At 44.3% G+C, this 26,792-nt stretch overlaps 1 protein-coding gene across 4 annotated transcripts in view; it reads left to right on the top strand.

Moving 5' to 3' along the window:
* PHLDB2 (pleckstrin homology like domain family B member 2) overlaps positions 1 to 26,792 on the top strand; it is a 126,317-nt gene that overhangs the window by 72,403 nt on the left and 27,122 nt on the right. For all 4 annotated transcript variants that reach the window (XM_038759214.1, XM_038759213.1, XM_038759212.1 and 1 more), the window contains 3 exons: positions 7,350 to 7,490; positions 7,987 to 8,086; positions 21,733 to 21,940. In XM_038759214.1, coding sequence (XP_038615142.1) covers positions 7,350 to 7,490; positions 7,987 to 8,086; positions 21,733 to 21,940 — 449 coding nt within the window. The remainder of the gene's footprint in view (positions 1 to 7,349; positions 7,491 to 7,986; positions 8,087 to 21,732; positions 21,941 to 26,792) is intronic.

The following is a 26,792-nucleotide window of genomic DNA, read 5'->3' as shown; positions in this document are numbered from 1 at the left end:
CTAAGCACTGGGATAGAAGCAAGCTAATCAGGTTGGACACAGTCCATGTCCCACATGGGGCTCCCAATCTTAATACCCATTTTACAGATGAGATAACTGAGGCACAGAGAAGTGAAGTGACTTGTCCAAAGTCACACAGCTGACAAGTGGTGGAGCCAGGATTAGAACCCATGACCTCTGACTCCCAAGCCCATGCTCCTTCCACTGGGCCACGCTGTTTCTCTAACAGTCTTCGCAACATAGTGCTAAATAGAGGAGGAATAGGAATGGAGAGGGCAATTATGATAATCAGTGATGGGGCATAGAAGTTTCCTCATAAGGTTAGGCTGAAACTGTTAAAGATCCCCTGGAAAGGTGTAGGCAGGGAGAGTACAAGATGAATGAAATTTGCAAAATCCTAAAGGGAGAAGGCAGGGTAAATTGGAATAGTAACTCACCAAACTCCACAGTACCTGGGGGTATCAATCAATCCATCAATCCACTATTGAGCATTTACTGAGTGAAGAGTACTGTCCTCAGAATTTGGGAGAGTATAATAGAACAAGACTTAATAGAACAAGAAGTAGACAACAGCCCTGACTTCAGGGAGCTCCAGACATGAAAATGAATTAATGGAAGTAACCAAGTATAGTGATATGTATATAGAGTGCTGTTGAAGGTTTCTGGTGTTTAGTTCAAAGTCCACGTAATTCCAAAACATCAGCAGCTCTAAACTCTTATTTCTGCCAGAGTGTGTATTTTCTCTCCAGATTTGTATAAAATATAATGCATGCCTGTCTGGATACAGTGCTCCCGTGGTTTTCGAAGACACAGTTCTGTGCTTGCACAGGGTGTAGAGCAGGGGGTGAATATTACAAAGTGAATGAATGGGATTCCAAGTTCTAGAACTGGGTGTCCCTAAAACCTGTGCCCATTTAACATTTGTCTGTTGCCTCACAGAACACCCTCTTCCATTGTCTTCATCATGTCCCATTGTCCTAAGTACTTGTTTCTCAGGGGTGTTGCTGTGGGCAGAAATGATTTTTCTAAGGTCAAGGACCTGATAATACCCTGTAATGGTTTGATCCTAAATCAGCAATCTTACATACTTAAACTGTCTTTATACTTTCAGAAACTTCTGATCTTCTTTTCACTGGTTAGCAAGTTTCCCTTGAAGTTAATCTCTCTAGGGTAGTCATATCAAAATGTAACCCTTTTCACCTAACAGGTGGTCAGCATAAGAAAGTTGTAAGCGGAAACTATGGGAAAGTCCCAGAGGGTTTTGTCTAGATTCATGGATGAGCAGTCATCCCTCCTGGGACCTAGAGGGAAAGTTTGGAAGGGTAGCCATCCCTAACCATGAGGACAGAAGTCCAGGAGGGCAGCCATCACTCAGTTCCTTCAAAACCCTTGTGTCCTTTCCAAAGACAGAGATATGAGAAATGTCATGGCATAGTGAATAGAGCATGAGCCTGGGAGTCAGAAGGTCATGGTTTCTAATCCCAGCTTCACCATTTGTCTTCGCCTCAATTGCTTCATCTGTAAAATGAGGATTGAGACTGTGAGCCCATATGGGACAGGGACTGTGTCCAGCCCAGTTTGCTTGTATCTACCCCAGTGCTTAGTACAGTGCCTGAAACATAGTAAGCGCTTAACAAGTAACAAAATTATTATTATTATCATTATTGGTTCTCAGCTGGATGAATCATGGTGCTGACTCAGTAAGGACATTGTTAATGATACCATATCATGTTCTGATGGTGGTTTTCTTCCCTGAACAAAAATCAATCAATCATACTTAGTGAGTGCTTACTGTGTGCAGAGCACCGTACTAAGTGCTTGGGAGAGTACGATATAACAGTATAACAGAGCAGGTAGACACAGTCCCCCTTCACAATGAGCTTACAGTGTAGAGAAGGACGTAGACATTAATATAACTAAGGCTGAGGGAGGGACTTGTGGGGGTGAATAAAGGGAACAAATCAGGGTAATGCAGAAGGGAATGGAACAAGAGGAAATGAGGGCTTAGGGAATGCCTTTTGGAGGAAATGTTTCTTCATTAAGGCTGTGAGGCGGGGGGAGTTCTTGTCGGTCAGATATGAAGAGGGTGGGCTTTCCAGGCTAGAGGCCGGTTGTGAGCGAGAGGTTGGCAGTGAGATAGATGATCAAGGTACAGTGAATAGATTGGCATTAGAGGAGTGAAATGTGCAGGCTGGGTTGTAGTAGGACATCAAGGAGGTAAGGTAGGAGGGGGTAGGCTGATTGAGTGCTTTAAAGCCGATGGTAAGGAGTTTCTGTTTGATGCGGAGGTGGAAGGACAACGATTGGAGGTTCTTGAGGAGTGTGGAAACATGTACTGAATGGTTTTTTAGAAAAATGATCCAGGCAGAAGAGTGACGTATGGACTGGAGTGGGGAGAGACAGGAGACAGAGAGGTGAGCAAGGAAGTTGATATTTGTAATCAAAGCAGGATAGGATAAGTGCTTGGATTAACATGGCAGTGTCTTGAGCCCCATCCTGGGGATTGCTCCCCTCTAATATAAGGCCCTCGACCTATGAGCCTTTCACCAGGGACTTGACTCCCTTTTTAATTTGGGCGCTCAAATGACATTTTCCAAAAGTAAAAACGAACAGCACTGTTACAGTAGAAAGCTTTATTTTATACTAAAATAGGTTGGGTGCATGCACGCGCGCGCGCGCGCGCGCACACACACACACACACACACACACACACACACACACACACACACACACACACACACACCCTCCCCCCCCCCCCCCAACATTTATAGTTACCAATCCAACTGGTTTTCTCCAATTCATTATGAAGATGATTCCACGTTTGAGGTGTTTCAAGGAGGCTGCCTGCAGCTTGTCATAGTCCTGGTTCAAGTCTTAGGTGCTTGGCTGCAGCAGCTGTAGGTGTCTTAGTGCATGGATTAGTTGGTTCCAACTACAGAAGCAGTGTGGCTTAGTGGAAAGAGCACAGGCTTGGGAGTCAGAGGTTGTGGGTTTTAATCCTGCCTCTGCCATTTGTCAGCTGTGTGACTTTGGGCAAGTCACTTAATTTCTCTGGGCCTCAGTTACCTCATTTGTAAAATGGGGATTAAGACTGTGAGCCCTGCCTGGGACAACCTGATTGCCTTATATCTACCCCAGTGCTTAGAACAGTGCTAGGCACATAGTAAGCACTTAACAAATGCCATCATTATTATCACTATTCCACACTGAATAGTTGTTCTGGGTCGGGGAGTGATTTGCAGCAGGGGGCTGCTCAGAATTACCTGCTGTCTTCTGCTTGTTACCTGATAACAGGAGGGATGGCAACCCCTCTCCCATCCATTCAATCGTATTTATTGAACCCTTACTGTGTGCAGAGCACTGAACTAAGTGCTTAGAAAGTACAATTTGACAACAAATAGAGACTGTCCCTACCCAACAATGGGCTCACAGTCTAGAAGGGGGCAGACAAAACAGGTACACAGAGGCATCAGTAGTATCAATCACCTCATCCCCTCCTACCTCACCTCCCTTCTCTCCTTCTACAGCCCAGCCCGCACCCTCTTCTACTGTTCCACTAACCTCCTCACTGTACCTCATTCTCGACTGTCCCGCCTTTGACCCCCGGCCCACGTCCTCCCCCTGGCCTGGAATGCCCTCCCTCCACACATCTGCCAAGCTAGCTGTCTTCCTCCCTTCAAAGCCCTACTCACCTCCTCCAAGAGGTCTTCCCAGACTGAGCCCCCTTTTTCCTCTCCTCCTCCCCATCCCCCCTGCCCTACCTCCTTCCCCTCCCCACAGCACCTGCATATATGTTTGTACAGATTTATTACTCTATTTATTTTACTTGTACATATTTAGTATTCTATTTAATTTGTTAATGATGTGCATTTAGCTTTAATTCTATTTGTTCTGATGATTCTGACACCTGTCTACATGTTTTGTTTTGTTGTCTGTCTCCCCCTTCTAGACTGTGAGCTCATTGTTGGGTAGGGACCGTCTTTATATGTTGCCAACTTGTACTTCCCAAGCACTTAGTGTGCACTCTACACACAGTAAGCGCTCAATAAATATGATTGAATGAATAGAATTATAGATATATACATATCATTAATGAAATAAATAGAATAATAAATATGTACATATATACACAAGTGATTTGGGGAGGGGAGGGGGAAGAGCAGAGGGAGGGAGTTGGCAATGGGGAGGGGAGGAGGAGCAGAGTAAAAGGGGGGCTTAGTCTGGGAAGGCCTCCTGGAAGAGGTGAGCTTGCCTCCCACTGCCCCCTCCCGCAGGCATAGCCCCAGTCAGCAGTCTTTTTCCTGCCCAACAGGGCAATTTAGCTCCTTCTTAAGCTCTTTGTAAAACAATTCAATTCCTCTCCAACAATTGAGGTATTCAAAACTTCTCAGAAAGATAATACAGTTTCTCCTCCAGTTCTTCCTTCGGCCTTCTTGCTACTGGGGTCTATGTGACTGACAAGATGGAGTCACCCCTTTCTCCTCTAAATCATCCTTTGGCCTCGGTGCTCCCAGGGTCAAATAATACAAGATGGAGTCACTCTTGCTCACCACAGGCAGCAGATTGGATAGAGAGGAAAGGGTGGATTTTAGCAATGTTGTGAAGATTGAACTGACAGATTTAGTGACCAATTGAATGTGTGGGTTGAATGAGATAGATGAGCCAAGGATAATGCCAAGTATACAGGCTTCAACAGTGTCTGGCACATAGTAAGCACTTAGCAAATACAAAAAAAAAAAAGCTTGTGAAACAGGAAGGGTGATGGTGCTGTCAGTGATGGGAAAATCAGGAGGAGGATAGGGTTTGGCTAGGAAGATGAGGAGTTCTGTTTTGGACATGGTAAGCTTGAGCTGTTGTGGGACATCCAAGTAGAGATACCTTGGAGTCAGGAGGAAATGTGAGATTGCAGAGAGGAGAGATATGAAGATTCAGGAATCATCTGCATGAAGGTGGTAATTGATGCCATGGGAGTGAATGAGTTCTCCAAGGGAGTGGGTCTAGCTGGAGAATAGAACGGGACCCAAAACTGAGCCCTGAGGGACTTCCATAGTTAAGGAGTGGCAGGCAGAGGAGGAGCCCGCAAAAGAGACTGAGAATGAGTGGCCAGAGAGATAGGAGGAAAACCAGAAGAGGATAGTGTCAGTGAAGCTAAGGTTGGATAATGTTTCCTAGTGAAGAGGGTGGTTGACAGTGTCAGAGGCAACTGAGTGGTCAAGGAGTAGAAGCTGTTGGAATTGGCAAGGAGATCATTTGCGACCTTTGAGAAGGCAGTTTCTGTGAAGTGAAGGGGATGGAAACCAGATTGAAGGGGGTCAAGGAGAGAATTGAAGGAGAGGAACTTAAGACAGAGGGTGTAGACAACTCACTCAAGGAGTTTGGAGATGAATGATAGAAGGGAGATGGAGCTATAACTGGAGGGAGCATGGGGTCAAGAGAGGGGTTTTTTTTTATGATGCAGGAGACATGGGCATGTTTGAAAACAGTGGGGAAGGAGCCATTGGAGAGCAAACAGTTGAAGATGCTAATCTGGGAGGGAAGAAGAGAGGAGGTAAGTGCTTTGATAAGGTACAAAAAGGGAGGAGGTTGAATGCATAGGTGAGGGGGGGTAGATTTTGAATGAAGACAAGAGATCTCTTGAGATACTCATGGGAAAGATGGGAGTTGAAGAAGGGGCAGGAGGAGGGAGGAACTGGAGAGGACTAGGGGAGATTTTAGGGAGCTCAAACCTGATAGTTTCAATTTTCTTAATAAAGTAGGTGGCCACGTCATTAGAGACAACAGATGGAGGAGAGTGGGGAGGATATGAGTTAGAGGAGGAAGTTAGACTTCTGAAACAAGTGGAGAAGGCAATGGGCATGGGTGTCAATACTGATAGAGAAAATCTTTATGCAAGCCTGAGACTAGCAAGTTTCGCATCTGTAGTTGTAATTGTTTATCTTTCTTACTTTGTTCCCTGGATTGCATTTGTTTTAACTGTTTACACCTGGGGTGCCAGTTGGGACAGCCCATAGATGGGTCAGTCATTCATTCATTCATTCAATCATATTTATTGAGTGCTTACTGTGTGCAGAGTACTGTACTAAGCGCTTGGGAAGTACAAGTTGGCAACATATAGGGACGGTTCCTACCCAACAACGGACTCACAGTCTAGAAGGGGGAGACAGACAACAAAACAAAACATGTAGACAGGTGTCAAAACTGTTAGAATAATAGAATTCTAGCTATATGCACATCATTAATAGAATAGAGTAGTAAATATATACAAGTAAAATAAATAGAGTAATAAATATGTACAAATATATACAAGTGCTGTGGGGAGGGGAAGGAGGTAGGGCAGGGGGGATGGGGAGGAGGAGAGGGAAAAGGGGGCTCGGTCTGGGAAGGCCTCCTGGAGGAGGTGAGCTCTCAATAGGGCTTTGAAGGGAGAAAGAGAGCTAGTTTGGCAGATATGTGGAGGGAGGGCATTCCAGGACAGGGGAAGGATGTGGGCCAGGGGTTGATGGCAGGACAGGCGAGAATGAGGCACAGTGCAGAGATTAGCGGCAGAGGAGTGGAGGGTGTGGGCTGGGCTGTAGAAGAAGAGAAAGAAGGTGAGGTAGGAGGGAGTGAGGTGATGGAGAGCCTTGATGTGATGGGTCCCACAGCAAAGACAGGCTTCCTTTCTTGAATTGTATTTGCCTTGTCCAGGTAAACAGCTGCTTGGAAAGAGAGTCAAGGTGGCAGAGCTTGTCTCCTTTTTAGAGACAGGGAAAAGGAGGCTGTCTATTAGAAAACAAAAATAGTCTCTCCTGGAGTGAGACCTTGGTCAGCACCAAAAGTGTGACCTGCCAGGGAGTTGTGCTTGAATTCAGAACCAAGCTGAACTGTAGTTAGTCTGAAAACAACTTCCCTGGATTGTTTTCTCCTCCTCCTCCTCTTCCTCCTCTCCACTCTCCCGCTTGTCCTAGTCTGGCTGGCATTGCATAAGGAAGGAAGCTCTGAGTTAACTTTGAAAGCCAGATGCTGATCATAGCCTCACTGCAGCAAAGAGACAGTTTTCAGTTTCTGGTAGAGATCCTCCTTTTCCTCTCTCTAACTCTTTCTGAGGCTTTGGAGAGAAAGAAGCCATGGAAGGGCAGGGAGGGGGTTTTTGAGAAGCAGTGGTAAATTCTGAGAGGCATCATCCCTGCACCTCATTGGCCAAGTACACCAGCCCCAGGCTATGCATCACAAAAAGCAAATCAAAAATATTTGCTGGGAGGAAGCCTCATATAGTAACCTTCACTCTAATCTCACGTGAATGAAACCTACTTGAGCAAACATTTACTATGTGTCAAAACTGCTGTTTTGCTTTGCAATTTACATTTAAGCCTCTTAAGAATCTGGAAGGAAGGAAGCACAACCAAAAAGAAGGCCTGTACCTGAGCGACACACTGCCTCGCAAGAAACCCAGCCCCTCACTCTCAGCCCGTTTCAGCAGTTCGACCCTGGGAAGAAGCAGCACGCCCAAGGTGAGATTTGGATGGAACAGATGGGCAGAAGGTGAGCAGCCCCAGAGCCCCAGCACGGTGCCCAGTAGCCTGTTCTGAGAGCTGGAGGGGAGCACCACAGTTGGCCACCCTCCTTTCTGGGCTCCCGCCTCGCTCTCGATCTTGGCTATTGCAGGCCTGGGCAGCAAGGCCACCTATGAAGGACTTGGGGAGCAGTAAGTGGGAGCAGGAGGGGAGCTTCTCTGTACCTTTCTGATCTTCTGGACTCCTGCCTTTTGTTTGTCCACATCCATTGAAAGCTCGGGCCAGGAGCTGCACAGAGCTGAGCCCCTGGCATTGGGCACACAAGTGGCCATGAGGTGGATGTTGGAAGCTGTTGAGTGCCTAGCTCCCCAGGGCTCCCCAGAGTCACTGAGCCTTTATTTGGCCCACAGTAGTTGGGCTATTAGTGGGGGTTTTCTGGCCAGCCCACTGGCTCTCCCATTCACTAACAGCTTTTCCCCTTGGCTTCTTGCAGAGCCACCCACCCCTGGGGCAGAGCAACAGCTGTGGCAGTGTCCTCCAACACTCTCTGGCCACCATGGCCAAGGATTCTGAGCCCAGAAGGATCCACAAAGGTATGCACTTTGAACACCAGAGATGGGCTTTTCTATGGGGATAGGATTGAGGTGGGGTGAGGGGATAGCAACTCAAACTATGCATTTCCCTCCTGAAAATTGCTTTTGGATGTAGAAGTGTGCGTCTTCTATATAAGCTGGGGACTGTGTATTTAACAGGGGCAATTATAGGCACACACTCTGCTCTTTGGCTTTAAAAGTAGCAGCAGAGAATAGAAGTGACTCACCCATTCCAAAGCAATGCTTCACATCTAGGAAGCAACATGGCCTAGTGGAAGGAGCCTGGGAGTCAGAGAACCTAAGGTCTAATCCTAGCTCTGCCTCTTGCCTGCTGTGTGACCTTGGGCAAATCACTTAACTTCTTTGTGCCTCAGTTTCCTCAACTATAAAATGGGGACTCAATACCTGTTCTCCCTCCTACTTAGACATGTAAGGACATGTGGGACAGGGACTGTGTCTGACCTGATTGATTTGTATCTATACCAGCTCTTAGAACAGTACTTGACACAAAGTAAACCCTTAACAAATACCATAAAAAATGTAGGTATGAACTTGGGGATTTGAAATATGCACTCCCTCTCCTCCAGTATGGAATGCTTGAATCAGGGGGATAAGCACAGTGAGTGTGTGTTATCTGGATTTGTTCAGGAGGCCTCTTGGTGGGTTAAGTGGTCAGTGTTGGCACTTCACAGGTGACTAGCTTATTCCCAGGATTGGGTTCTCCCAATGGCAGGGTTCGGCTGCTTATTGCAGAGCACAGTTAGATGGTTTCATTTATCTTTGAAAATCAAGTTCCCAGAACTGACTTGAGAAAGGAAGAAACTGAGTCTCTGTAAAAGCAACAAGGTCAATTAATTTAGTGCAGAATCACTGCTTACTGCTCTCATTTTCTGGCCTATTGTAGATCCTGTTCTCTGAAATGAGAAAGCAGAGGTGGAAATAATTTTCCACATCTGGCCCCTCAGTAACTGGGCACTGGCACATTGTTCCTGGGGCTACTGGAGTAGGTTACTTTAATACTGAGAAGCAAGCATGGCCTAATAGAAAGAGCACAGGCCAGGGAGTCAGGGGACCTTGATTCCAATCCCACCTTTACCACTAACCTATTGTGTGACCTTGGATAAGTCACTTAACTTTTCTGTGCCTCAGTTTCCTCATTTGCAAAATGGGGATCCTGTTTAGATTGTGACCTCTGTGTGGGAAGGGGCCTGGTTCTGATCTGATTATCTTGTGCAGAGCTTAACACCTTGTAAGCATTTAAATAATAACGTAATTATTTATTATCAATCAATCAATGATATTTATTGAGCACTTACTATGTGCAGAGCATTTTACTGAAGGCTTGGGTGAGTACAATACAATAGAGTTGATAGACATGTTTCCGGCCCACAAGGAGCTCACAGTGTAGAGGAGGTGTTCACAAGTCTAGAAAATTCAATTTTCTTCAATGCGCTTTGTCCCTGAATACATGGCCCACAAGTTAGTGTGTTGATTTTCCAATAAACACCAGCAAATGAAACGTTTGTGAGTGAGTAAACATCTTCTTGCCTCAATTTCAGGTGTGCAGTACATGAAGTAGATACTTGCAGGAAGGATCAAAGATTTGAGGGGCTGGGGTTGCCAAAATCTGTATCTTAATGAATGGGCAGGAAATCGGGCAGAGTGGAGGAAGAAACTGTAATTAGAAGGATAGGTTAGGGTGATGGCAAAGAGGACACATCTCTCTGCAGAATTCTTGAGAATTGACCTAAGACCAGACTTCTGGGAAGACTGAGCCAGCTAGCCTGGCTAAGTCCTTCTGGCATGCTCCCAGAAGCAGCCTAGGGCAATGAATCAGGCGGATTCTGAGGAAATAGAGAAGAAACTCCTTGTGCAATATGGAGCTCTGGAAGACAAAGTTTAGAAACAGCTATGCTGGTGTTAATCCCAAACCTTTCATTTAGCAAGAATAAAGAAACATTTGTTTTTCCTTATGCATGGACAAAGGAGTTTCCTAAGGCATACTTTTCATTCATTCCTTCAATTGTATTTATTGAGCACTTACTGTGTGCAGAGCACTGTACTAAGCGCTTGGGAAGTACAAGTTTGCAACATATAGAGGCGGTCCCTACCCAACAGTGGGCTCAGAGTCTAGAAGGGGGAGACAGACAACAAAACAAAACATATAAACCAAATAAAATAAATAGAATAAATCTGTACAAGTAAAATAGAGTAATAAATATGTACAAACATATATACATATGTACAGGCATACCTAATGTCTTGGAGGAAAACTCAGTCAATCCATTCGTTATATTTTTTGAGCACTTGCTGTTTGAAGAGCACTCTAAAAATTGCTTGAACACCAGCTGGATATGTTGGCCTTATGAAAATAATTCCCAAAAAGGTTGTCAAAGAGTCACTTGATCACTTATCACTGAGGGTCGTTAATGTACTTATAGATCATTGGAACTTGAAATAGTTCACACCGCACCTGTATATATGTATATATGTTTGTACATATTTTTTACTCTATTTATTTATTTTATTTGTACATATCTATTCTATTTATTTTATTTTGTTAGTATGTTTGGTTTTGTTCTCTGTCTCCCCCTTTTAGACTGTGAGCCCACTGTTGGGTAGGGACTGTCTCTATATGTTGCCAATTTGTACTTCCCAAGCGCTTAGTACAGTGCTCTGCACATAGTAAGCGCTCAATAAATATGATTGATGATGATGATGAAGTACACCATTAGATGAAAAAACAATTTCTTTTTACCAGCCATTCATGATAGTTAGCTCCAAGAGATAATCTTCCCTTCAAAGTATCTTTTATAAGCTCTTTAAAGACAGGATCATGTTTACTAACACTAGTGTACTCTCCCAAGCATTTATTGGAATGCTTTGCACACATTAAGTGCTCAGTAAATGCCACTGATTGTTTGATTGATTGGCTGAACTTGTGCTAAGTGAAAACATATTAGACATTTAAACCAAGGTATCTGAAATGGAAAATTGTAAGTCTTAATTATTGGATAGAAATGCTGCTTGCTTTGAGGACAAGGGGTCTATTCCAAACTTAAGTGACTGTAGACCTGTACTTTGCCCATCACAGAAAATGGAACAGTCTTCATAGAGGTCTTTTTTATATTCTATTATTTCCTCATCTCTAATTTACTTTAGGGTCTGTCTCCCCCCCTCTAAACTGTAAGCTCCTTGAAGGCAAGGATCAAATCTACCAACTCTATTAACTTATCTTCCCACACAAACCCTGTCTTCTCCCTGATTTTCCCATCTCTGTAGACAACACCATCATCCTTCCTGTCTCACAAGCCCAAACCTTGGCATGGTCCTTGACTCATGTCTCTCATTCAACATACATATTCAATCTGTCACTAAATTCTGCCTGTACAAGCTTCATTAACATTGCTGAAATCCACACTTTCCTCTCCATCCAAATTGCTACCACGTTAATCCAAGCACTTATCCTACCCCACCTGATTACTCTATCAACCTCCTTGCTCACCTCCCTAACTCCTGTCTCTTCCCACTTCAATCTATACTTCACTCTGCTGCCCAGATCATTTTTCTACCAAAACATTTAGTCCTTGTTTCCCCACTCCTCAAGAACCTCCAGTGATTGCCTATCCACCTCTGCATCAAACAGGAACCCTTTACCATCGGCTTTAAAGCACTCTGTCAGCTTGCCCCCTCCTACCTTACCTCCCTCATTTCCAGCTACAGCCCAACCCATACACTTCACTTCTCTAGTGCCAACCTACTCACTGTACCTCAGACTCATCAATCTTGCTGCTGACCACTTGCCCACATCCTGCCTCTGGCCTTGAACATCTTTCCTCTTCGTATCTAAGAGACAATAACTCTTCCACCTTTAAAGTCTTGCTGAAGGCACACCTACTCCAAGAGGCTTCCCTGACTAAGCCCTCATTTCCTCTTCTCCCTCTCCCTTCTGCATCACCCTTGCACTTGGATTTGTATCCTTTATTCACCCCTTCCTTAGCCCCACAGCACTTATGTACATTTCTGTAATTTATTTATATTAATGTCTCCTTTCCCCTCTAGACTGTAAGCTTGTTGTGGGCAGGAAACGTGTCTACCAACTCTCTGTTATATTCTACTCTCCCTTCTACTTCGTACAGGGCCCTGCATACAGTAAGTGCTCAATAAATACAACAGATTGAAAGATTGTTTAATCCATTTTACTGTAGTCTCACAAGTGCTTAGTTCAGTGCTTTGCACACAGTGCATGCTCAATAAATACCAGAATTGATTGACTGATTGATTTACTGATGAATGAAGTCTCTTTTTTTGTCTTCCAATGCAGAGAAAGCCCAAAAAGGTATATCCCATTCCTAGAGTAAGACACTGTATTCAGGCTCTGCTTGTGTCACATAACTCATGAAAAGGTCACTGTCAAGTCCCTTCCACATTCCAGATCTGTCTCCCAAGCTTTACCTTGCCAGTTACCCCAAAAGGTAAAAAAAAAGTTGGGCTCCTCTCTCTCAGAACTAAAATTCCCCACCTCTGGCAGAACTCCTGGCCCATTTTTGTTCTTTTCTTAAGGGACGGGAGTACGGACCCAACCAATCACAGTGTGATTCTTCCTAAGTCCTGGGATTCGCAGTAGCAGCAACCAGAGGCCAAGGGGCTATTTCTTCACTCTAAAGAAATAACTTGACATTGTCCCTCTGGGAATGAGCATTGCAAACATGAACTTGTGTGATCCTGGCTTGAGATCAATTTGTGCAAAATTGGTTTGGTGCCAAAATTGCATCTTTTTTCATCTGCTTCTGTAACTGGGTACAGGTGCAGGTTTATTATTAAGTTTTGCTCTTCCTTTGAGTTCCCTGAATCCCTGGACCCTGCATGATCTCCAGATGAATTAAAGCTGTTGCTGGTACTGTTTACCAAGCTTTATGCTGGTAGTGACCAGGATGGCACTACCATAACTCTTATGACCAACTGGGCTCTTTTCTCTGAGCAAGCTGGTTACTTGTCTTCTCTTCCCTGTCTGTTGTCTTTTCTTCTCTGCATCCTTTTCTATTTCTCTATTGCCCCGTCCTCCCTGATTTCTCCACTGACTTTCCCTTCTCCGGCTCTGGACTGGGATTAGGAAGAAAAAATTTCTCAGCAGGTGAGCTATGAGGAATTGGCTTGAAAGTTCAATTTTGTTTTTCTCTTTTGGAAGGGTTAATAATGTGCACTTTGCCTGGTTGCTTATAAATACCTTTCATACAAATAGGAATGAATCATAAGAATAATAATAATAATGAGAAGCAATGTGGTCTAGTGGATAGAGCATGGGCCTGGAAGGGTGGAACCTGGGTTCTAATCCCACTTTTCTGCTTGGGATCTTGGGCAAGTCACTTCACTTCTCTGTGCTTCAATTTCCTCATATGTAAAATGAGGATTGAGACTGTGAGCCCCATGTGGCACATGGACTGTGTCCAACCTGATTAAGTGTATCTACCCCAGCACTTAGAACAGTGCCTGGCACATACCATACAATACCATTTAAAAATAAATGAATAAATAATACTAATGGCATTTGTTAAGTGCTTACTATGTATCAAGCAATGGGAGGTAAATACAGTGCCACACATTCTGTCCGACATGAGGCTCACAGTCTAAGGGGGAAGTCAGTCAGTAAGTCAATCATATTTATTCAGTGCTTACTGTATACAAAGCATTGTACTAAGTGATTGGTAGAGTACAATATAATAATAAATGGACACATTCTCTGCCCACAGTGAGCTTACAGTCTAGAAGTAGCAGATATGCACATAGGTGCTGTGGGGATGGGAGGGGGAATAAATAAAGGGAGCAGGTCAGGAGTGGGAGTGGAAGTGGGAGAAGAGGAAAAGGTGGGCTTAGTCAGGGAAGACCTGTTGGAGGAGATTGTCTTCAATAAGACTTAGAAAATGGGGAGAGTACTTGTCTGTCAGATATGAAGAGAGGATGTTCCAGGCCAGAGGCAGGATGTGGGTGAGAGGTCGGTGGTGAGATAGTTGAGATTGAGGTACAGAGAGAAGGTTAGCATTAGAGGAGCTAAGTGTGCGGCCTGGGTTGTAGAAGGAGAGTAGTGAGATGAGGTAGGAGGGAACAGGGTAATTGAGTGCTTTAAAGCCAAAGGTAAGGCGTTTCTGTTTTATGTGGAGGTGGATGGGTAGTAAGATAAGTGATTGTATGAACATGGTAGCAGTTTGGATGGAGAGAAAACGATGACTGAATTAATGTGGTAGCAGTTTGGATGTTATGAAGGTTGAACCAATAGGATTTAGTGGTGGATTGAATATGTGGATTGAATGAGAGAGAGAGGAGTAAAGGATAATGCCAAGGTTATGGGCTTGTGAGAAAGGAAGGATGGTGGTGCCATCTACAGTGATGGGAAATTCAGGGGGAGGACAGGGTTTGGGTGGGAAGATAAGGAGTTCTGTTTTAGGTGTGTTAAATTTGAGGTGATGGGAGGACATCCAAGTAGAGATGTCTTAAAGGAAGGAGGAAATGCAAGGCTGCAAGGAGGAAGAGAGATCAGTTCTGGATTTGTAGATTTGGGTGTCAACCACATAGAGATGATACTTGAAGCCAGTGGAGCAAATGAGTTATCCAAGGGAGTGGGTGTAGATAAAGAGTAGAAGGGAAACCAGAACTGAACCTTGAGAGACACCCACATTTAGGGGATGGGAGGCATAGGAGGAATCCACAAAAGTGACTGAGAATGAGTGGCCAGAGAGATAGGAGAAGAGCCAGGAGAGGACAGTGTCAGTGAAGCTGAGGTTGGACAGTATTTCCAGAGTAAGGGGAAAGTTTTCCAGTGATGAGTGGAGGCTCCACAGGCCACCCTTGATTGAGGCTTTGAGGGTTATTCTGTGGGAGGAGAGGGCATGAAAGGTGGGGATGGGTTGTATGGAAGTGAGTTGACGGGGGCCGGTGCAGGGGGATGGGGATGAAGGGTGGCGCTGGGACAGGATGACAGAAATGGCGCCAGAGGAGAGGTGTGGGGACAGTGCAAGACTCGGGGAGGGGTTGGGTGGAGGGCAGAGGAGGTGTGGTGGGAGGGGAGGACTGGGATGTGCTGACTGGAGGGCTGGGATTGAAGGGTCATGGTGGGGTCAGTGAAGTTTAAGCATTGTAGGTGAGGTAATCGACAGCAATAACTCCTTAATTCCATGATTCTCTGAGGAGATGATCAGCATGGCGTAGTGGATAGAGCATGGGCCTGGGAGTCAGAAGGTCATGGGTTCCTAATCCCAACACTGCCACTTGTCTGTTGTGTGACCTTGGGCAAGTCACTTAACTTCTTTGTGCCTCAGTTTCCTCAACTGTAAAATGTGGATTGATACTGTGAGTCCCACGTGGGACAAGGGACCGTGTCCACCCTGATTTCCTTGTATCCTCTTAGTACAGTGCCTAGTACATAGTAAGCACTTAGCAAATACTATAACTATTAGTATTATTATAATTAGTAATCGTGTGCAGTTCCTTCGGTTCTTGAGAGTGAAGAGACCGGTGTTTAGGAGAAAGCAGGGAGAGGGGGACAGTGTTTTATTCTCAGTTTACAGATAAGGAAACTGAGGTCCAGAGAGGTTAAGTGTCTCATTCAAGGTCACTCAGCAGGCTACTGGCAGAACTGGGATTGGAACCCAGCTCTCTTGACTCCCAGCCCCATTTTACACTAGCCCATGCCTCTTAATAAAAACCAAAGGCCAAACTGGCTGTCCCATTCCTGGTGCTTGGTGTCAGGGACTGGTCTCCTCTTCCAGGCCCCAGCCAGCCTGACTCCCCTTTCTCAAACCTGTTCCATCTTTCCCCTCATTTTCAGCCCAAACTGAAACTTATTACTTTTCTCTGTCTTGCTGAATGCTTGTGGTGTCAATTTTGGGGTCAGTTTAGGGTCAGGGTTCCTCTTGTCCAAGTTTTGGCCTGCATCATGAGCTAGCTTCAGCACTCCTATCCTGGCTGTTGGATGGTTGGTAGGTCTGGGAAATTCCACAAGGGGGCAAGGCACATAGGGGTTTACCCACTCCTCTGGGCTATCTCCAGAGTGTTTCAAGGGATTAGGAACCTGGAGGAATTAGAACTTGAGAGCCATTAACAGTGGTTTGGTAGTGAGATGTGAAACTCTGAGATCAGTGAGCAAACTGCCTCTATCTCCTAGAGCATCCCCTGCTTTTCTCCCTCTCTTCCTTTATTTCTTTTCCTCCCTCCCCTCCTTATTCCAGCTCTGGCAATTTGGGCAAAACAAGGAGACAGTGATTGGAGTTGGCAAGTCCACACAATAGTTTGGTGGGGACAATAGCAAGCAAGCAGCTAGCTCTTTGAAAAAGGGGAGGGGGTTAGGGCTGAGGCTGCAGTCTAATAATCCCCATTTCCTCTTTCAGCATCTTGGCCTTAGATAAGAACAGCCCTGATCTGCTGGTTAACTTTAGTCAAAGAAACACAAACCAGATTGTAGGGGGTCCAAGAAAAAACTGGTGGAGAAGGGGATGAAGATAGTGAATGGGCAACCATGTATTTGAGGTGTTTTAACACAAATGGGAGTATGGAGATGGGCTGATAGGTGGAAGGGACTGGGCAATCCACAGTGACCTTGGAAGGAGCCAAGAATGGGTAGCAGCAGTTGAAGAGAGCTGAAAGGTAAGATGGAGAAGGGTGTAAGATGGAGAAGGGTGGTGGAGAGTCTTGGAGTAATGGAAAGGAGATTCAGATTGAAGCAGAGGCAGATGGATAGCCATTTGTGATGTTTGAAGAGTGAGGAGATAGGTGCCAAGCAGTGCCTCAGGAAAATGAACCACACAGCAGCTTGCAGTACTGACTGACAGGCTGGCAGCAGCGAGATCAGGGAGGAGATTGATAAAATAGTTTACCTGTGATCTGACCAGAGAATGGACCAGGGTGATAGCAAACATCTGAGGTAGGTTCACCCCAGGAAGTGCTAAGTAGAAAGAACCAGCAGGATTTAGTTATCGAATTAGCATGAGAGTTGAAAATTATGAGACATGAGGTTGACACCAAGATTGTAGGCTTCTGGAGTGGGAAGGATGATAGAAATCAGATTTTTAGGAGAAGGAGGTGTGAGTTTAGAAGGGAATATGAGAAGTTCTGTTTTAGACATTTTGTGTTGGAGGGGCCAAGAGGGCTGAAGAGGTAGATTTGGGCATCATCTGTAAAGAGTGGGTAGGCAAAGTCATATGAGTGAGTGAGTGAATGCCCCAAGAAAGTGAATCTACATGGAGACAAGTAGGGGACCCAAAACTGAGCCTAGTGAGAATCCACAGTTGGGGGATGAGAACTGATAATGGTGCTGATGAATGAGACTTAGAGGGAGCGGCCAGAAAGAGAGGAAGAGGTTCAGAAGAGGACCTTGTCAGAGAAACAAAGGTTGAAACAAAGTTTTTCAGAAAGTAGGAAATTATCTACAAAATGAAGGCAGCAGAGGCAGAGCATTTGAGGAGGATTAGGCTATGATGAGGTCATTAATGACCTTGGAGAGGCAGACTAGGGCCAGCTTACACATGTTTGAAGGCAGAGAGGAATCAATCAATCAATCAATCGTATTTATTGAGCGCTTACTATGTGCAGGAAGAAGCTAGTTCTACAGGAAACTTTTCCCAGTTCATTCATAATATCATTAGACAATACCTTCTTAGACTGAGAGCCCCATGGGGGACAGGGATTCTGTCCAACCCAATTAATGTTAATTGTATCCACCCCAATGTTTAGAACAGTGCTTGACCCATAGCAAACACTTAACATACAATAATAGTAATAATCCCGATCACTTCAGTCCAACACCCATGTATAGTACTTGAATAATTCCTTTCTCTCCTCAGCACTTATATGCATATACATACTTAATTTACATATTAATCCAAAAATTCCGTTATTTGTTCAGCTGTCATCCTGGTGTGCTTGTATTGTTTCATCTTTTTATCTTTATATACACCTGTATATATTTTTATCTTTATATACACCTGTATATATGTATATGTATATATATATATATATACACCTGTATATATGTATCACCTGTATATATGTATCACCTGTATATATGTATATATGTTTGTACATATTTATTACTCTATTTTACCTGTACATATCTATTCTATTTATTTTATTTTGTTAATATGTTTGGTTTTGTTCTCTGTCTCCCCCTTCTAGACTGTGAGCCCACTGTTGGGTAGGGACTGTCTCTATATGTTGCCAACTTGTACTTCCCAAGCACTTAGTACAGTGCTCTGCACACAGTAAGCGCTCAATAAATATGATTGATGATGATGATGATGATCTTTGTTCTTCCTTGGGCTTTTATTCTCTGTAGTTCATTTGTGATCTGACTTTCTTATTAATTGTAAGCACCTGAAGGGTAGGGAATATGTGCTTGTTACTATTGTGCACTCCCAAGAACACTCAGTAAGTGCTCAACAAATGTCATGGATTGATGTATTGATGTGGGAAAGAAGTTGAAGATTGTGATAAGGGAGAGGAAAAAAGTGGGATTGAGTGTTTTTAAGAGGTGGAAGGGGATGAGGCAGAAGGGAGACTCTCTCTTGGGAAACAGCTAGAAAGTAGGAGACAGAGGAAGAGGAGAAAGTAGGTTATCAAAGAGATGATGGAGAAATTTGGGAAGTTCACAAACAAGTTGTTGTTTTTTAATTTTGCCAAAGTAGGTGGCGAGGTCATAGGGGTTTAGAGAGGAAGATGGTGGAGAAGGGGGAAGCAGATTGGAGGTAGATAAAGGGACTAATAGCTGTAATGGATGGGGATGCAAATAAAGAGTAGGGAAGGGAAGGAAAAGAGAGAGAATGAAAGAGATGAATGAAAGAATGAAAGGCAGGAGGCAAAAAGCAGGCCAACTTCTCTTGGGGGGGTGCAAGAAGGGCACCCCTCCTTAGAGAGAGAGAGAGAGAAAGAGAGAGAGAGAGGGAGGGAGAGAGAGAGAGGCAGTGGAGACAGTCATTAAATGTAATGGTGAGGAGTGAGTGAGTTAGTGAGGAACAGGTCAATGAGGAAGGCTAGTTTTCCCACAGTGCGGTCGGGGTACCACAGACCACAGTAGGATGGTAAATGGCAGGCCAGTGAGGAAGGCCAGCTTGCCCACAGTGCAGAGGGGGTGCCACAGACCACAGTGGGATGGTGAATGGGGAGTAGTAGAGTAGGCAGGGCTGCAAGGGAGAGGGATAAGGTACCAGATGATGATTTCAGGGACTGAAGATTTGGTGGGACATATCATCAATCATCAATCGTATTTATTGAGCGCTTACTATCTGCAGAGCACTGTACTAAGCGCTTGGGAAGTACAAATTGGCAACATATAGAGACAGTCCCTACCCAACAGTGGGCTCACAGTCTAAAAGGGGGAGACAGAGAACAAAACCAAACATACTAACAAAATAAAATAAATAGAATAGATATGTACAAATAAAATAGAGTAAAAAAAATGTACAAACATATATACATATATACAGGTGCTGTGGGGAAGGGAAGGAGGTAAGATGGGGGGGATGGAGAGGGGGACGAGGGGGAGAGGAAGGAAGGGGCTCAGTCTGGGAAGGCCTCCTGGAGGAGGTGAGCTCTCAGCAGGGCCTTGAAGGGAGGAAGAGAGCTAGCTTGGCAGATGGGCAGAGGGAGGGCATTCCAGGCCTGGGGGATGACGTGGGCCGGGGGTCGATGGCGGGACAGGCGAGAGCGAGGTACGGTGAGGAGATCAGCGGTGGAGGAGCGGAGGGTGCGGACTGGGGACATAGTGGGAGAGAAGTCTAAAAATGTGGAGGAGGAAGAGGGCATGGATTGTTTGATGCATAATCTCCCCCAGGGCGATGTCTAGTTTAGCCACAAACTGCTGCAGCTTTCCCAACATTCTAAAAACCCTGAAGACTTTTTGGTCTCTGTAAGCAAGGCACCTAAATCCACAGTTGCTCTGAGAAAACCAATAGTCCACATTTCTCACAGTTATAACAAGAGGAGCATGCTTAATCTTATAAAGCTGCCAGGTAATTTTACCTGTTTTGGGGGCAACCATAGGGGATGCTCATATCACTGTGTGGACCGAGTGATTTTCTGAGGGGTTAATGCTGGGCTGCACATTGAAGCTGGTCTAAAGGATGCTTTCTGAGTGGATGCACCTGCCCTACCATTTCATTATGATTTCACTCCTGGTTCTTTGTGTTCATCCTTAAATATTTCACATTAAGTTCCTTTCGGCAGATACTTAGAATAGTTAGCATCATGCCTCAAATGTTTAGACTCCTGAGTTGCATGAGGGGAGCTAAGAAATGTTTACTGAACTTGGCTGGAGTGTAAATCTGTTGGGATCATTGGTTTACTCTGGTGGTGTCTTGAGGCAGAGTTATACTGGACCTGATGATAAATGAAGCCATCTCTAGCGCCAAATTCAGATTGTAAGCTTCGTGAGGGCAGGGATTATGTCTACTAACTCTTTTGTACTATCCCAAGCACTGCGTACAGTGCTCTGCACAGGGAGAGTGTTCAGTAAATGCCTGTGATTGAATTGGGAAGTTGCCGGGTTGGGTGGGGAAGGGAGAGAGCTCCCTTTATTATTTGTAAGTGAGAAACTGTTTTTGGGAGGAGAAGCCATGTAAGCAAAGGCCTTGCCTTGGTTCTGAGACTGAATTCAAGACCTAGTTCTGTCTTGGTTTCTTCCTTCCCCATTTGTGAATTGAAGATAATTGAATTTTCCTGTATTCCTGAGATTTTGTGGGGATCAGCAAGTTAACATCTATCAATGTGTTTGCTGTGTGAGTTGTTATTACAAATATTTGTTTGAAAAACTTTATTTTCCTAGAATTTCCAAAACATGTAGTTTTAAATACCAAAATGATTGCTCCTCCTTTTTGTTAACATTCCTTTCATAACTCTCTATGATATGGTTTCCACCACATCCAGACCACCTAGGATCACTTCCCAAGTTCACCAGTGATCTCTGCCTTGCCAAATCTAATGGACTCCTCTCTCATCCTCCTCTGAGAACCTGTTCATTCTTCTGAAATCACTAGCTAACCTTGTTTTTTCTGACATACTCTTCTTCTGGTTCTTTTCCTACCTCTCTCAGTTTCTTTGGCTGATTCCTCTTCTGCCTTTCACCCTCCCAAAAGTGTTTTGGGTCTCTTTCTCTTCTCATTTTTTACACCCACTCTCCTAGGGAGCTCATCTATGCCCATTCTTTGGGGTACTACCTTTATGTAGCTGACTTCTATATACATCTCGATAACCACAACTTCTCTCTCCTCTTCTACAATCAGCATTCCCTCTGGTTCTCCAGGACATCTCTACATCTATGTCCTGCCAGCACCATAAGTGGAATATGCAGGAAAGTGAACTACTTATGATAAAGATGATACTTACTATTTTTCAGTCAATCATCCAATCGGGGTACTCATTGAATGCTTACTGTATGCAGAGCACCTTAAGCACTTGGGAAAGTACAATACAATAAAGTTGATAGACATGATCCCTACCCACAAGGACTCTACAGTACACTGCTTTGCACACAGTAAATGCTCAATAAATACAGTTAACTGACTGAGAGGTGAAACAATAAAACACTAAGACAATATGAAGACATGGACTAAAGATTTTGAAATTAGACATGCTAACTGACATGTTTATGGTGCTCTTCATAGGATACAATCAACAGCAGGTGAATGAAGGACAAAGACAGAAATCATCAGAATTTTACAGCCGAACTGCATCTGAATCGAATGTCTATTTGAATAGTTTCCACTACCCGGATCGCAGCTACAAGGACCACACCTTCGACACACTGAGCATCGACAGCTCTGACAGCTTGGAAACCAGCCTCTCTGCCTGCTCCCCTGACAATATCTCCAGGTAAATTCTCCTTCAGCTCTGGAAAAGGGGAAGGTTGCTGTGGATGGGGTGAAGAGGTTAGCAGAAAAAGGGAGCCAGCAGAAAATAGTTGAACCAGACTTTCTGGGGTGACATTAATAGCTTCCTGTCAAAGTCTGAGTGAATTTTTCTGGTTTATTTGCCATTCCCATATATGTTCACATCATTTTAGATCCATTTGGGGCTGATTTGTTTCCTTGTCATTGAATAGTGTAGTTTTTTTATTTATCATAGGCCCCTGGATTAGTTTCCTGGAAGGTAGCAGCCAACCAGAAGGAGACTTGTCCAAAGGGTGAAAAGATTGTTTCTTAATCTCCTTTACTTTCTGAATAAATTGGTTTCTAATTGATCTAGCTCCTGTCTGGACTGTAAGCTCCTTTTGGGAAGGGAAGGTGTCTACCAATCCTATTGCATTGTACTCTCCCAAGTGCTCAGTAGACTGCCTTTCACACAGGAAGCACTCAATAAATACCATTCATCGATTGCTTAAATCAATAAAATGTGCTTCAATCAAGTCTCATCAAGAGATAACAGTCTTAATCTTGGATTGATAATACCCAATTGTAACATTCACTGAGAGTTGACAATGCATATGGCTCCATATTAAGTGTTAGGAAGAACTCATGGAGACAGAAACCTGACCCAAGCCTTTGTGCGACTCACAAGCTAAAGAGATGAGGGATGGAGACATGGGGGAGAAAATACCAGGCAAAAATTAAACAAATGCAGTAAAAGGTGATCTTCCATTCTTTTGCTAATGAAGAAAGCCTCCCGGAAAAGGTGTCTTCAACTTCCTCCTCCGGGAGGCAGGGAGAACAATTCTCAGCTGCCTGAAAAATAAGGCTCAGTTTTGTAGAGATCTGAGGGCTGGAAATACCCTGAATGTCATTGTTGGTTTCCACTTATCAATCATTGGTATTTATTGAGCGTTTCTTGTGTTCAAAGCACTATACTAAGCACTTGGGAGAGTACAAGTACAGTAGACTTGGTAGACGTGATATTTGTCCCCAGGAGGTTACAGTCGAGAAAGGGAGACTAACATTAAAATAAATTACAGGTGGGTATGTAAATACTGTGGGGCTGAGGGAGGGATGACTAACAAAGTTCTTAAGAGGTACAGTACCCAAGGGAATAGGTGACAAAGAAGGAAGGGTTTAGACAGGGAAGTGAATGCTTAGTCAGGGAAAGAGCTTCTTGGAGGAGGTTTGATTTGGGGGGGCTTTAAAGGTGGGGAGAGTGGTGGTCCATGGAATATGAATGGGGAGGAGGTCCCAGGCCAGAGGGAGGATGTGGGCAAGGAATCGGTGGCGATGAGCTCCTTGTGGGCAGTGAACATGTTGACCTACTTATATTGTACTCTCCCAAGCACTTAGTATAAATACAGTTGACTGATTGATTGAGAAAGACAAGATTGTGGTTCAGTTAGTAGATTGGTGTTAGAGGAGTGAAGTGTGCTAACTGGGTTATAGTAGGAGATCAGGGAGGTAAGGTTGCAGTGGGAGAGCTGGGAGAGTGCCTTAAATAATAATAATAATAATAATGGCATTTATTAAGCGCTTACTATTTGCAAAGCACTGTTCTAAGCGCTGGGGAGGTTACAAGGTGATCAGGTTGTCCTATGGGGGGCTCACAGTCTTCATCCCTATTTTACAGATGAGGTAACTGAGGCACAGAGAAGTTAAGTGACTTGCCCAAAGTCACACAGCTGACAATTGGCAGAGCCGGGTTTTGAACCCATGACCTCTGACTCCAAAGCCTGGACTCTTTCCACTGAGCCACGCTGCTTCTCTAAAAGCCAGCAGAGTTTCTGTTAGGTAGGGAGATGGATGGACAAACATCCTCAGGTAGTGAAATAATATTCTAAAGCATGCACAGCAGATTTTTCCTAGCTATATCATTTCCAGGGATGGGGAAGGGTAGGGAAAAAGACAGGTGATAGTGAAGGAGTAGTTGGGGGCAGGGCAGGAGACAAAGAGGGTGGGGCAGGGGGACAGGACAGGGTGTGGGTGGAATGTGGTTGGCAAGGCTTTGGCAGTTCTCATGGGGCAGCTTTCCCCGGCTCGAGGGTTCCACATTGCTCCTGTCATCTTGGATGCTTCCCTCCAGCTTCCAAGTCCTCTTGGGCTTGGCCACAAGGCCAAGGCAGGGGCAAGCAGTAGAGACTACCGCCAAGAGGCTTAGGTCAACAGTAGACATTGTGGCTGTAGACATTGTGGCTGTGTCTCTTCACTGAACTCCCAACCTCAGGAGGAAGTGATAGGCCTTGGCAGCCATATGAAAAGCTTGGCATGACAGCAGAATGGCCAGGCTTTCTAATAACAATAGCATTGTGATATTTGTTAAGCTCTTACTGAGTGTCAAGCACTGTGTTAAACTCCAGGGTAGGTACAATACAATCAGATTGACACAGTGCCTGTCCTTCAGTGGGGCTTACAGTCTAAGGGGGGAAGAGAACAGGTATTTAATCTCCATTTTACAGATGAGGAAACTGAGGCATAGCAAAGTTCAGTACTTACCTTAAGGTTACAATCCAGGCCTGAGGCAGAACCAAGACTAGGACTCAGGCCTCCTGACTCCTAATCCTGTCCCAGTCCATTAGGCCACACTCCTTCTGTCCTAAAGACTTTTTGTTTGTCTCTGATCAGGCAATTTCTCATCACTGTTTTGCACCTTCTAATCCAGCATGCCATGCATAATTCAATCCTCATTTCAGAGGCAAGATCAACTATAAAGAGATCAAAACATTCCCATTTCCAGATGCAAGAATAGCCAGCCCTCTGATTAGGTTGAGTGGGGTTCAAACAGCAGAATTACGTTCATTCTTATTCAGGAGTGAATGGTAAGTCCAGCCAGGAGAGCCTCTTCCTGCCTGTGCTCTGGCCCTTGTTGCTTCTGGTGGGCCCCTGCTAGCCAGTCTCAGTTCACTTGGGTGACTTGTGTTCCTTTTAGCTATAGAGTTGTAGGCTGCTCCCTGCCCAGAAGAGGTCCATCACTGGACAAAGCTTCACTTGGTTTGAGGTCCCCAGTGGTGTTCACTGGCTCTAACTTTCTTAACCCGAAGCTGGTATGGTAATGTGTTTAAGTGCTAGATCAATCATGCAGTCATATAGTCAAGTGCCCGGGTTTGGGAGTCAGAGGATGTGGGTTCTAATTCATTCATTCATTCAATCATATTTATTGAGCACTTACTGTGTGCAGAGCACTGTACTAAGTGCTTGGGAAGTACAGGTTGGCAACATATAGAGGCGGTCCCTACACAACAACGGGTTCTATTCCTGGCTCTGCCACTTGTCTGCTGTGTGACTTTGGGCAAGCCACTTACGTTCTCTATGCCTCAGTAAACTCATCTGTAAAATGGGGATTAAGACTGTGAGCCCCACATGGGAAAACCTGATTAGCTTGTATCTACCCCAGCGCTTAGAACACAGTTTGGCACATGATAAGTGCTTAACAAATATATTACTATTATTATTATATAGTCCCTTTGAAGACTCAATGCTAAATTAGATTTCCTGATAAACAATTCTGGAACCTATGTCCATGAGTGAAACTAGTCTCTGGTCAGCGCTGTGATCTATCTAGCCAATTCCCAAGGGCATTTGGAAAAACCATGTGATGCTTGCCATTCTAGACATCCATCTTCATGGTATGGGATGTACACCCCTAAATTTTCCCACTACTTCTTTAACTTTTTAAAATAATAAAAACAATAACAACATTAATAATTGTGGTAATGTCAAATAATCAGATCTGACATGGGCTCATAGTTTAAGTAGGTGGGAGTACAGGTACTTAAATCCCTATTTTACAGATGAGGGAACTTTGACACTGAGAAGTTAAAGTGATTTGACCAAGGCCTCCCACAGCAAGCAAGCAGCAGGGCTGAAATTAGAACCCAGGTTTGCTCATTCTGAGGCCCGTGCTCTTTCCACTAGGCCATGTTTTATTACTATTACTGTGGTATTTGTAAAGTGCTCATTATGTGTCAAACACTGTTCTAGGAGCTGGAGTTGATACAAGTTAATCAGATCGGACAGGTTTTTCCACTAGGTCATGCTGCCATGTTGCTGCCGTGTCCTCAAGGCTATGCTGCTTCTCAAAGCAGCTTTCTTGTAAGGTTTTGTGCATTTTGCTTATGTGTTTTTTTAATATGTTTTTATCATTGGATGGAGTTACTTGATACATTTGTGGGATGAGATGTTGGTGCCTTGACTTTGAATGCCATAGTATTGGTTGCTGACTTCCTTTTCTGTCACATGAATGTATTTTTCCAGTTGAAGTGGAGGATAAATATTTTACAGCAGCCTTTCATATGTGACTTAAAAAACAAAAACTTGTAGCAGGCCCAGTAACTTCTAAAAATCAATATTCCTTTCTTATAATCACTACTGGGCTCAGTATCACTGATGTCTTCCATAAAATGAACTATTTTTCTCTGGAAAGCCAGGTGTTGTCTGAGCAACATCTTATTCTATTTTTATTTTTAGTGGTAGTACTACTACAAGAGTGGGAACACTAGTTTAGGTGCTTGTTAAGCACTTACTATGAATGAGGTACTATATTAAGCCCTAGGATAGATTCAAGTTAATTAGGTCAGACACAGTCCCTGTTCCACATGGGGGCTCACAATCTAAGGGAGAGAGGTAGACTAGAAATTCATTTAGTGTCTGTTTTACAGATGAAGAAACAGAGGCCCAGAAAACTCAAGGGACTTCTTTAAAAATGGCATTTGTTAAGCACTTACTATGTGCCAGGCACTGGGGTAGGTACAAGCTAATCAGGTTGGACACAATCCATATCCCACATGGGACTCACAGTTTTAATCCTCATTTGT

Source organism: Tachyglossus aculeatus, chromosome 17 (genome assembly GCF_015852505.1).
Source record: "Tachyglossus aculeatus isolate mTacAcu1 chromosome 17, mTacAcu1.pri, whole genome shotgun sequence".
In the NCBI taxonomy this organism is placed as follows: domain Eukaryota; kingdom Metazoa; phylum Chordata; class Mammalia; order Monotremata; family Tachyglossidae; genus Tachyglossus; species Tachyglossus aculeatus.
This window is presented reverse-complemented; position numbering and strand designations above follow the sequence as displayed.